At 36.0% G+C, this 13,223-nt stretch overlaps 1 protein-coding gene across 1 annotated transcript in view; it reads right to left on the bottom strand.

Moving 5' to 3' along the window:
- Window positions 1-13,223, bottom strand: part of BCAS3 (BCAS3 microtubule associated cell migration factor) — a 606,762-nt gene that overhangs the window by 262,658 nt on the left and 330,881 nt on the right. The window contains exons 23-24 of the mRNA XM_053211840.1: window positions 8,339-8,439; window positions 5,447-5,643 (exon numbers count right to left, since the gene is read on the bottom strand). Coding sequence (XP_053067815.1) covers window positions 5,447-5,643; window positions 8,339-8,439 — 298 coding nt within the window. The remainder of the gene's footprint in view (window positions 1-5,446; window positions 5,644-8,338; window positions 8,440-13,223) is intronic.

Genomic DNA, 13,223 nt, shown 5'->3' with positions numbered 1-13,223 from the left:
CTTGCACAAAGCTGAAGGACTGCAAATATTCCCTACACTCCGGGCCCCTTCTTCTCTTTGTAAGTTATTCAATAGATTTTAAGTAAGGGTTCGAAAAATTGACATTAATTCAAAAGGATAAATTTAATATAATGGGAAAGGAAACAAAATACTTTATACCAAAACCTTTGACATTTCCAAAGGACAGATATGAGAGTTATAACACTCTTAAAATTCATGAATAGCACCATAGCTAGTAACACATGCCATAAAACGCAGCATATACTAGATATAAAATTTTGAGCAACTCCCTTACGATCCTTAATGAAAGTTACTTTATATATGACAAGAAGCAGAGGAAAACAAAGCTGTGTTCAAATGTGTGGGCCAGAGGCTTAGCTAGGATCACTACCATCTGAGTTACCTCCATAAAATTACCAATTAGCATGTGAGAATCAATTAGAGTTTCATCAAAACTGAAATTTACTACATATAATTTCAAGTTGCTTAGGAATGATAAATCTACAAATACAGAGTCTATTTCCAGCTGTCTTAGATTAATACTATTAACATAAAAATACCTGTATGACTAGAAGATCTGAGAGCCTAGGCAACATAGAGGAATAAAAACTTGTCATAGCAATACAAACATGCATTTTTGGCAAATTCATTCATTCAATGAGTATTTGGTGAATATTAATCATGCCATCAGTATTATTTTAGGAACAGGCAGAAACGAAACATGAAATGTAAGGTGTACACGTGGATATATGGTATAGCAGGTGCACATTCCTGGCTGATGCAAAAGAAAAGTGTGAAAATGAGTGCAATAGGTAATAAAAGCTCAGAATGAGAAAATGGGGGAATGAATACATGGTCCACAGCAGATAGATCTTGTGGAGCTGTAACAGGAATTGGATGTGAATACAGTAACAGGATGTGTGCATATGCAGAGGAGCAAGAAGTGCTCTTTAAGCACAGAACTGGAACAAGAAGACCGTTGGATTGATGACTAAGCATGGCAAATGCAGGGCATCTTGAGGAGCATGATTTGGCAAGAGCATAGAGTTCATAGTGGATACTGGTGGAAGAGAAGCAGTTGATAAGCGCCATGGACAGGTTATAGAAGCCTAAAATACCAAGTACAGACTTCAGAAAAAGAGTAGTTATTGAAAGCTCAGTTTAAACTTATGTGTATTTGTTGTGTGAGTAAAAGAAATGGGAGACAGGTGAAGGACAATGCATTTGATTCAGCATTGGAAGATGGAAGCTAGAAATACTGATATACAAATACTGGTCACTGCTATTGTGGACAACATGTACCACCCAGCATTCGTTCTACCCCAGCTGATTTTGCTAAACCAGTCATGGTAATCTCATCATCTCATGGCAGAGATTAGTCAACTCCATGATGGGCAGGCCTAAGCAAATTTGGGCCAGTGGGAGAAGAGGAGCTGGTGTCTGCAAAAGATGTTTTCTGGTTCTTAAGAGAAAAGAAGCTAGACAGATATGATCAATTTATCCAAAGTAAAGCCCCCTCCTGGTCTAAATAGTTTAAGTGGGCTAATAAATTTCCCATTATTAATTCAATCTATATTGGGGTGTCTGAAAAATCCAGAGTTATGGGTGGGGTGTACATGGGGTTATAGATGAAACAAGGCTGGTCACGAATTGATGTGTTGAAGTTGGCAACAGATACATGGGGACTTATTCTATTATTTTCTTTAACTTTTAATATGGTTATATATGTTTGAAAATTTTCCATAATAAAAATGACAAAAATAAAAACAAACTGGTAGAGGTGATGGAAATGTCCTGGAATTAGATAGTGGGGATATTGCTCAAAATAGTGAATATACTAAAAACCACTGAATTATGCAGCAAATTTTATGTTATGTGAATTATGTATCACTTAAAATAAAATAACATGAATAAGGTCTGAGGACCTAATGTATAACATGGTGACTATAATTGATAACACGGTGTTACATGAGTGAAATCTGCTAAAAGAGGAGAACTTAAAGGTCCTCAAAAAAAATCACTATATATATATATAGTGCCTATATATATATATAATATGCATATTATATATATATACACACACACTAAATATGTGAGCTGATGGATGTGTTAATTAAGCAGATGAAAAAATAAAATAATAAAGGAAAAGGAGCTATTCCTGAGTAGAAAACTAGACTTTGTATCTCAGCTTCTTTATGTGATCTATTTCTTAGGTCTCTGAATAAATATTTCATTCACCTTTTTTACAGTTTAAATCCCTCCCCCAAGTCAGGAGCTGCCATGAGTTTAAGCCATCCCTGATGTCCTTATGAATATGACAGTCAACTCAACACCTGCCTGTTCCCCACTTAGATCAGGATCTAGGGAGGCAGACTATCAGAGCACCACGTAATTCTTGGTGATACCTTATGGAGTGCAGGACAGGGTACCAGATGTTAAAGGGTTAGGCTGTATCAAAAACATCTAAATAAGTTTTTACAATTCAAAGGACAAAATAAGGCTAACAGCCATGGTGTCATTGTACATAAGCCTAAAGAAACGTAGAAGAAATAGAGGTGAGGCACTAAGAGCAATAGTAAACAGGAATGAGGAGAATATAAATAGTTGCATTTCTAGCTGGATGCTGGGCAGGAAATGGTACTAAACAGTCCACTTGCAACTGAAATGATATAAGTCAAATCTGAATTTCCCATCAAAACTGTGTTCTAATGGAAGTTAAGGTTTTAACCAAGAGTCTATATGCTCATTATAAGAAAAAGGAAAGCCCCTAGGGAAAATTCTAGAAGGAGTTCAGAAAAGTAGCTTTGTCTGAAGAAGCAAGTTAGAGAGCTCTTAGATGAAGGGCTCTGTCTGAGGTAAAGAGTAATTAAGCAAGCTGGAGGTCACAAAGCAGAGGAACAGAGCTGTCTATATAGGAAAGCTAGAGATGTCCTCCAAAGAAAAGGGACAGGGGTTTATTACAGCACCAGGTGACAGTCATCAGAAAAAAAAAAGAACTTGTGAATAGTTCAATAAAGAGAATATATATAGTTTTATGGGTCATCTATTTTAAATGCTTATTGTTATTATTATTATTATTATTTTTAAATTTATATCCAAATTAGTTAGCATATAGTGCAACAATGATTTCAGGAGTAGATTCCTTAGTGCCCCTTATCCATTTAGCCCATCCCCCCTCCCATAACCCTCAGTTTATTCTCCATATTTATGAGTCTCTTCTGTTTTGTCACCCTCCCTGTTTTTATACTATTTTTGTTTCCCTTCCCTGTGTTCATCTGTTTTGTCTCTTAAAGTCCTCATATGAGTGAAGTCATATGATACTTATCTTCCTCTGACTGACTAATTTCACTTAGCATAATACCCTCCAGTTCCATCCGCATAGTTGCAAATGGCAAGATTTCATTCTTTTTGATTGCCGAGTAATACTCCACTGTGTGTGTGTGTGTGTGTGTGTGTGTGTGTGTGTGTGTGTGTACCACATCTTCTTTATCCACTCATCCATCGATGGACATTTGGGCTCTTTCCATACTTTGGCTATTGTTGATAGTGCTGCTGTAAACATTTGGGGTGCATATGCCCCTTTGAAACAGCACACCTGTATCCCTTGGATAAATACCTAGTAGTGCAACTGCTAGGTCGTAGCGTAGTTTACATGCTTTATTATTAACATTAAAGTACATGAGTGACTTAGAAACATGAATAACTACACACTAAATCATTAAGTTGAGGACTGATGACTTCCTGAAAATGGACTGGCTATCTAAACCAGATCACATTTAATAGTTGGTACCGGTGAAAACTGGGGTTAACACTCAGTACTGCCACTATTGCCTAACATCTTGGGGGAAAAGTCCCACTTCTGAAAAGCTGAAGATCTGCTAGGTTAAAAAAAAAGTGTATAGAGGAAAGAAATAAAGTACAAAGCAAACAAAAAATTAAAACACTGAAAAAGGTATTACAGGAGGCATGTTCCATTATATGAATTACTCTTTTTTTTAAATCTTTTAAATGTTTATTTATTTTTGAGAGAGAGAGAGAGAGAGAGAGAGAGAGAGAGAGAGAGAGGCAGAGAGAGAGGCAGAGAGAGAGGGAGACAAGGAATCTGAAGCAGTCTCCAGGCTCTGAGCTGTCAGCACAGAGCCCAATGTGGGGCTAAAACCCATGAACTGTAAGATCATAACCTGAGCTGAAGTCAGACACTTCACCGACTGAGCCACCCAGGTGCCCAACTCTTTTTTTTTTTTTTTTAAAGTTAGCTCTACACTCAATGTGGGGCTTGAACTCACAACCCTGATATCAAGTGTCGCATACTCTACCAACTGAGCCAGCCAGGTGCCCCCCATGAATCACTCTTAAGGAAGAAACATTTGGGACTAATCTATCTCTGCAACACCTTTTGCATTGTTAGAAATGATATTGACAAAGAGATATATAAAAATATATTTCCAACATATGATTGGGACATATTTTTCCATAATTTTTAAAGAGATTCAAGAAAAGTGTCTATTTTAGACTTAAATAAGATACATTACAGAACTTTTTATAAGAGAAGACAAGGAAAGGGAGATTACATTGCATTAGACTAAGCCCTTCATTGTTATATCCTAATGTGTCAAGTCTGGGTGTAACAAATTAAATTGGTTAGCAAACTGGAGACCTAAAAAAGTCAAAAAGTTCTCCATTGCATTAAAAAAAAGATCTTTAATAATAAAAAGCATACTTGTAAACTTTGTACTATGACTCTTACAAGTGAGGGTCAGAGAATACCTATGAGGAATATATAGATACAATCAACTATAAGTGAATTTATATCAATTCTTTCTCATCCAAAAACTTTTTAAAGCCTAAAAGAGGGAATAAGCAGGATTTGGATGAAGATTGGTTGAAAGATGAAGAAGCGTCAGTAAGATCAGGAAAGAAGGGTACCCTCAGACTTTAAGCAGTTAGAAATAGGAGGAAAGCAGCATGAGATTTTATTATTATTATTTTAATGTTGATTTATTATTTTGAGAGAGAGACAGAGCACAAGGGGGAGGGACACAGAGGGAGGGAGACACAGAATACGAAGCAGGCTCCAGGCTTTGAGCCATCAGTGCAGAGCTCAACATGGGGCTCACACTCATGGACCCCAAAATCATGACCTGAGCTGAAGCCAGATGCTTAACCAACTGAGCCACCCATGCGCCCCTGAGATTTTTTTTTTTTAATGCACTGAATATTAGGTTTAGGAAAACACAATCTGAAATACAAATACTTACTGAATGTGAGGAGAACCCACATAAGATTCTCCACCAATAATAATGAATCACAAGCTACAGTGCATGTATTTTGCACCATTAGTAGTGTGCCAAAAGGACACAGTAAATTAGGTAAATATAACCTAAGATGCTCATTACAAATGAATATATTAATCTACTTAAATCACTCCCCAGTTCTTATTTCTTACCTGAGACTGTTGAGATCAAGATCATCTGTATCAAAATCCAAAAGGGGCTGTGGAGTATCACTTGGACCATGAGACTGCAACACAGATGAACTAGATGATATGACTGTGGTTTGGCCTGAGGGGTGGATGGTTTTGAACTGGAACTGTGGACCCATCCACAGACGTCTGTGGGGTCCAGTGTGCGTTACAATTTCTACCTGGAACAGATTAGAAATCATGATTTAACTGTATTATGACCTCCTTCAAAGAGCCTTTCATGATTCCCTCCATCTTGTCTCTGAACACCCTCTAAGAGAAGCCCATCTTAACCAAGTGGGAGAGGTAAGGGGCATCCACAATCAGAAGGCAATGGTAATCACAGCCTATATAAACATTCACTACCTCCCTGTACTGATTTTTACAATAAACAAAAAATTCATTGTGTGTGTGTGTGTGTGTGTGTATTTATATAGGTGTGAATCCACACACACACACATGCTCCCCCACATACAGAACACAAAGTCACGTGAGAGTAAAAGGACCAGTTGCCTGCCTCATATAACTAGCATCAACTCCCTAGGAAGTACCTTTTTTATTCATTCTAGACAGTACTTACCACTTTGTGGCCATGAACTGAATACTACACCTATCAATCCACAGATTAAAAGTAATTCCTTCACTGAGGATCAAGCTCATGACAAACTTGAAGTTGTTCTTGAACTATCCAAGGAAAAGAAAAGGTCTGAAATAATTTTCAACACCCAAAGCCAGTTTCTTTCTACAATTAAATATTATAATATTTACTATACTGCCCTCAAAATTCCCCTAAATCAACTTTTAAATAAATGAAAAGAGTATTATATATTTTCTCTCAGACTAGATTTGTCTTCAAAATACTGTTATTCAATTAGAATGTTTCCTCCACTACCGATAAGTGTGGCAAAACAGTAACACTAAAATGTTTACAAGTTTCATGCTCTATGGAGGGGATAGGGAATGGTGCCAATATTATAATAAAGACTTTAAAGATAATGCATAGAGTAGAAGATAAAACCTGAAAATAAACATATCAAATGATTTTATACATGAGCAACTTGACTAAGACACTAAATATGCAAACATTTGGTGAAAAACTACTTCTCAATGTCTTTAATTGCTACATCCATGTCTGTATATACACTTCATAGAACTGACTTCCACATGCCGTATTTTTGCCCTGAGTTCATTTATATTTAATCACATTTCTCTGATTGCGGTGATTAATTCTTAACAAAACATAATTGAAAAGGTTCAGAGTGCAGCTCTGGGTTTGTTAAGTCCTAAAGGGCAAAAGCATCATGGTCTTGGAACAATATTCACATTCCCACTAATCACAGGGCGAAAACTACTCAGATTTAGGACAGTGATTTCTGATTCAAGTAGTTGTATTCCACAACACAAATTAGGCCACAGATAAAGCATTCTGTGTATTTTAAGCTCAAAACCATCCGTGTCACAGAGCCGAGAGGTAAACAGATGCCTATGCAATTTCACTGAGGCGATGGCCAGATGTTCCTATTCACTCTCCTGTTGTGTGCAGTACAAACATATTGTATATACTTTCACACTGACAGCACACATTACCCCTTTTTCTGATTGAAAAGTTGAAGTGAAGGACAGTGGGTTCTTTGCCAGCATTTTAGGTTTTTTTACTTCATCGTGGTATCTCCTCAAGGAAGGAGGCATCTCCATATGCCAGGAGCTGAAGTATCAACCCTTTATCCAAGGAGCTTCCTGTGAGTACTTTAGGTGTAATGAAATGTATGTTACCTAGAAACAGTTTGATTCTCTAACTTCCAGATTCCCTTTTGTTTTTTGGGGCTACCCTCCCTGAGAAAGCAGTGAAACTGCATGGGCCTCCACTGAGGCACCTGTCTGATGAAAAGCCTCTGGATTGGTAATCTGAGACAGGTCATTAACTTCACCAAATGATGTCAGACTTGAGGCAGACATAACAGCATTTGTAATGAAGTCATTTGTAATCTCATCATTTTGAAATCTGCCCAAGTATCTTTTATTTCAAAGCCCTTGAGATGAAGACAGCTTCACCTGGCAAAGGGAGAAAGGGTCAGCTGAAGCTGTCACAGGACTGCTTTGGAGACCACTGGAAGCAGTAGTACATGAGCTGAGGAAAAGAAACCCAGCTGGGCACAATCAGGACACGTGCAGATTAGAATGCTGAACTTTTCTAATCAAAGTATGGGCCCAATCTTCAGAAAATGTTGGCTCCACAAAACAAATCCCACAGATTGTTGAATGGTTGCACTTTCAACAAGGCCAATTCTTATTTTAACCCAAACAGTCCATCTAAAATCCAAGGTTCTAAGAGATATACATGGATTGTTTGAAAGAAATGCCTATTTTATACAGAGGGCTAATGTACACATACACATATGTATCTAATACATATAAAATATATGGATATACATCCCTGCAGCAGTACTTATAAGAAATTATTTTTTTATTTGAAAAATTTTTAAATGTTTATTTATTTATTTTTGAGAGTGAGTGAGAGTGAGACAGAGTGCGAGTGGGGGAGCGGCAGAGAGAGAGGGAGACACAGAATCCGAAGTAAGCTGCAGGCTCTGAGCTGTCAGCACGGAGCCCAATGGAGGGCTCGAACTCACAATCTGAGAGATCATGACCTGAGCTGAAGTTGGATGCTCAACTAACAGTCACCCAGGAGCCCCCTATAAGAAATTCTTAATATGGAAAGACAACTGATTAATTCTTGGTGATCCTACAAAGAGTTCCAAATTCTGCCTATTTTCCTCTAAGGAAAATAATTTTTCAGTTCTTCAATTCAGTAATAAAAACAGACAATGGATTTCTGTTCTCTTTCACTTTAGTAGGCCAAACACTTTACAGTTTTACCTGAGAAAGCCATTCTTCATCTTCCTGTCCACTATGGTCAGAAGCTAAACTGTCATAGGACCCATGCCGAGTAATGGGCCCAGGACTTCCAGGGGGAACCACTGTATGAGAAAGAAAACATATTTTAACAACTTTAACCCGTGCAGTGGAAAAATTAATGTGGGCACGACCATCCTGGATATTGTGTTAATTTTTAAGATAAAATACAACATTAAATGCACAAAGGCAATTTAAATAATTAATGAACAAGAAAGACTGAATTTTTTAGGACTAAGAAAGATCTCCAATTAAGAGTATAGTTTAAAAAATATCTATACAAATTTCGTCATGACATATATCGGTGTAAAAGAAATAAACAACCAACTACATCTTAACAGCACAAGTATGTTAAGGAGCAGTGACAAATCCACTACACATGCACAGTGTATTTCATAGCCTTCAGGATTTAGGACATTTCAATCACCTCCAATTAACAAAGAAATTAATTTGATGCAGTTCCTATAATTTGTGAAGGAATTTTTGAAACAAATGCCAAGATTCTTTAAGAGTCTATTTAATAGTTACATATAAATTACAAGGCATAAATATGCATTTTTAATTTAAAAACATTTTCAGTTCCTGAAACATTTCATTTATCCAAAGAAATATTTCATTTCCTTGGGCTTCATTAGTTTCCCCAGTTCTTCAGTGGTGGAATATAGGCTGAAAACACAAAAAGCCTACTTTCTCACACAAAGAAGAACCTTTGCTTAGTCAAAGTGATAAAATTATTTAACAAACATTTGTTGAGTTCCTACTATAAACCAAATATTAACCCAATAAAAACTTAGCTTCTTTTTAAATATTTATTTGCTTATTTTTATTATAAGATAGTCTTTATTTTTTGGAATAATTTTAAATTCACAGCAAAACTGAGCAGAAGGCACAGTAATTTCTCATATACTCTCTGCTTCCATGTATGATTTTAATACTGAGAGAAATAAAACAGTGAAGTACTGGGGGAAATAGAAAAGGAAAAGTAGGGGGGAAGGAGGGGGGAAAATAGGTGAGTATTAAAAAAGAAAAGAATTAGAAACAGAAAATTATCTCATAATTTCCATCACCCAGAGATACATTCCTTGGCTACATTCCTAAAAAGGAAATAAAAGGATATGAACATATTTAAATATCTCAAAGCTTATTAGGAGTTATACACTTTCAGGAGCACTGACTGAGAACACAAATCTCACTGCACTCTTGCCAGAACAAGGTATCCTGAAGAAATAAATCTTAGTGAAACAGATAACAGATGAAGTAGACCGAGTAGAAGAACGTTGGGCAAGCTGTAAAAGGATGTACACTCACAAAAATCTAACTTAACTTGGTGGCAGAGGACAAGTGGTACCTAAGCCATCAATTACCAGTCAGAGGGAAATAAATAGTATTCAAGTGTAAGATTTGCAGTGGCTAAAATGATTAGCTGCTATTTTTTCAAAATCATAGTTCTACTAGTGAGAGGCGTGTGGCCTTTGGCACAAAACACCAATGACCACCAAAGCATAACATCTGATTTCTTGCAATTCTAAATGATTACCATGAAGAAAAGAGTATCATAATAATTATCTAATTAATATTTAAGCATCCTCTTGGGAATAATTTTGGTGTATACTACAAAACTGTTAAGTACATTTATGTTTGCAAAAGGCTGAGTTGTTTCTAAACCATTTATTATCTTTTCAATAAATAAATTTTATATTAAATTCTTAATACAGAACAGAGCAGTGGATCCTTCAAACCCTCTACAAACAGTAGTCGAGAAGGTAACTAAGGACAAATATTTAAAGGTTAGGACAGCCTTTGAAAAGCAGTTGAGGGCAAAGAAGATTTTAAGGAGGTGAGGTAATAGGCCGTACAGATATATGAGAGGAAAGTGTTACAAAGAGAACATCAAGTACAAAAATTTTTTAAGTGAGAACATAAAGGAAAATTTTCAGTAATTATTAGGAGGCTAGCATGGTTGGGTGTAAGGAGGCAGGTTGAGAGTGGAAGATGAGTCAGTAAAACAAAGGGGGCAGAGAGGGACGACAAACCTAGGGATTTTTGTTTTTTAAAGATAAAGCTATGGTAATGTGATGGAAAGATATAAGAAAGTTGTAATGCGAAGTGAAAAATTGCACCCTTTTATAACTAACTAGTATTTGATGAGAATTTTTCCAAGAGTTTATGTTGCATTCTCTACATGCTGAGTCAAAGCTAGTACTTGTCACAGAATAAGCACTCAGTAAGTATTAGGTGAAGGGAATTTGGGGTTCTGGACTAAGTAATGGCACCAGAATGGTTGGACATTTATTTATCCATTATCAAAATGGGATAAACTTTAAAAGAATATAGTGTCAGGGAGGGGGTAAGGAGTAGGACTGTAGATGAAAGATTAGTCATGAGTTCATCATTGTTGAAGCTGGATGATAGGTACATGGAGCATCATTATTCTACTGTTTTCTAATTTTGTGTATGTTTGGCATTTCCCATAGCAAAAAGTTAAAAAAAAATAGGAAGAAAAAGAAAAAGAAGAATCCTCTTCTTCCTCCTCCCAACTGTCCTCTACTTTCCAAAGAAAGTGATAAAAATACCAAATATATATCTATAAAACATTAACCCTGAATCCTGAATTCTTAAATAGAGATTGTAAGAAGTGTTCCATTACCTTACATTCACTAAAAAAAAGTTTTCCAATAGATCTGAAGCATTCAGAAGATTCACAATATAAAATACAAGTCTGGTGGAATGATATTTTCAGCATCAAATAAATATCCTTCCCTTTCTCTCACTTTTCTTTGTGTTTAAAAAATTTTCCCTAATCCAGGTCAGAAGAACAGTCACGTTCACTACCTTAAGGAAGCAATGACCCACGAAGTCACAATGAAAAAAGAATTCAAAATGTTGACCCTGGGACAAGAAAAAAAAAATTTTAACTATGATAATAAAGAGGGCACCTTTTGGGATGAGCACTGGGTGTTGTATGGAAACCAATTTGACAATAAATTTCATATTAAAAAAAAAAAAAAGAGTAAAGCTTCCATGTTCTCTAACCAGCCCGTTATTAGGAAAGATTGAGATTTGAGCAAGAGTGCCATAAAAGGGATAAAAAGAGAGTCCAGTCCCCAAGGAAGGGTAAAAAATGGCAGAATCCCAAGAGTTTTAGGGATAAAACATCTTGAAAAATCATATCTTTATTCTTGAGTAGAGTTCAGGGGAAGTAGCAAGAGATTCCACATGGTGCAAGAGAAAAGGAGGTATGCACATAGTGTGTCTACACAACCAAGTCTATGATAACCTCTCCAAGTTCCCCATGGATCAGGTGAGAATAATATTTAGTATGTGTCCAAGAGTAATATGGATGAGATCCAGAGAACTGACAGGTATTTAGAAGGCTTGGAAGTAGAAACACGGATGAATGCTGCAGAGACCTATCTGAACCAGTAACCAACGATCAGGCAGGGAACTGGAACAGCCCAGTGGTCATGCTAAGGATAAAATGTCTCCAATTCTCCTATCTCATATCTTTGCACTCTGAAAGCCCTATAGAATTTAGATGCAATTTTGGAGGGGGTATAATTGACTGAGATTAATTTTTTCCACATATGTTAGAAAGAAGGCACAAAAGAGAATTACAGGAAGGCAGTTTTTTTATAGAAAAAAATTAAGCTCTGTATCTCACAAGCCTAAGTTTAATGGACCAACATACACACCTTCTATATAAAGAAAAATGTTTAGTATCTTCTGCATTTGCCAACTGTTCTTAGATAATTAATAAACTTGGGGTGGGAAAAGACTATGGAATTTTGAAATAAAAATCTCTGCCATGTTCCTTCCCTACCTTTAGAATAGTAATTTAAGACAAACCTATCCATCTAACCAATTTACTTTAGAGAATACAACTTCAAAAGTACTGCCTCTACACACAGGCATGTGGTAAGTATAGATCAACAAGCAAGAGCAGGATGAGCAGATCATTATGAGGTAACTGTGAGCCAGACTTTGTTTATATTGTGTTCTCAGGAAAGCAGATCATGCTTCTAGTGAGTAAATAAATGCTAAAAAAAATCATGACGTGTATTTTGCTGTCTTAAGTGATATATGAGTGTGTGTATGTGTACATATGTGTGTGTTTCTATGTACATATTTATATATTTTAATATGTGTTTATATGCAAAGCAAAAACAAATCTGCTGCAGGGCCGACCTTTGCAAATTAGTCCTGTTAATCTAAACCCAAAAACCTTCCAAGTCAGTAGAACAACATGAGTAAAATTATGAACAGAAAGATTAAATGCTCCTTTGATAACAACCCTAAGTCTGAATCCCACATAACAAAATTCTCAATATTATAAAGTGGTAAATGTCAATTCATAATATAACTTCTCAAATATATAAATACTTTGCATAAGTTCTCTGGTTTTCAATATTTAGATGTCTTCTGCCCTGTAACACAAGGATCAAACAGTACAGAATTTTTACAAATTATCTATACAAAATACAGTATTTCTGCGTTAGAGATAGTTAAAAGTATTGCTTTAGATTCTGTTAAACTATAAATACAAAGCAGTAAGCGATTCAAATAATAACTAAGTGAAAGTTATAAACATTGTGTTAAAAGACATCTAAAGACACTCGTAAGTCTTCTTGTTAACATTGAGTAATAGAATGAATATAGACTATTACTTGTAGGTTAGGGTATGTAGGATTGAATCAAGGTTCCAAAAATGAGTTCTAGTCCTGGAGAAATTTAAACTTCTTGACATTTCAGGGTGTTTTTGCCAAAACAATAACAGTATATCCTCAATTCCAAGGAATCAAATTCTTTCTAAAATATGCTAAAAGTAACAGCTAGATCTCAGTAATCTAGA

This window comes from Acinonyx jubatus, chromosome E1 (assembly GCF_027475565.1).
Source record: "Acinonyx jubatus isolate Ajub_Pintada_27869175 chromosome E1, VMU_Ajub_asm_v1.0, whole genome shotgun sequence".
NCBI classification, from domain to species: Eukaryota; Metazoa; Chordata; class Mammalia; order Carnivora; family Felidae; genus Acinonyx; species Acinonyx jubatus.
Note: the sequence above shows the minus strand (reverse complement) of the source record. Positions and strands in the feature narration are given on the sequence as shown.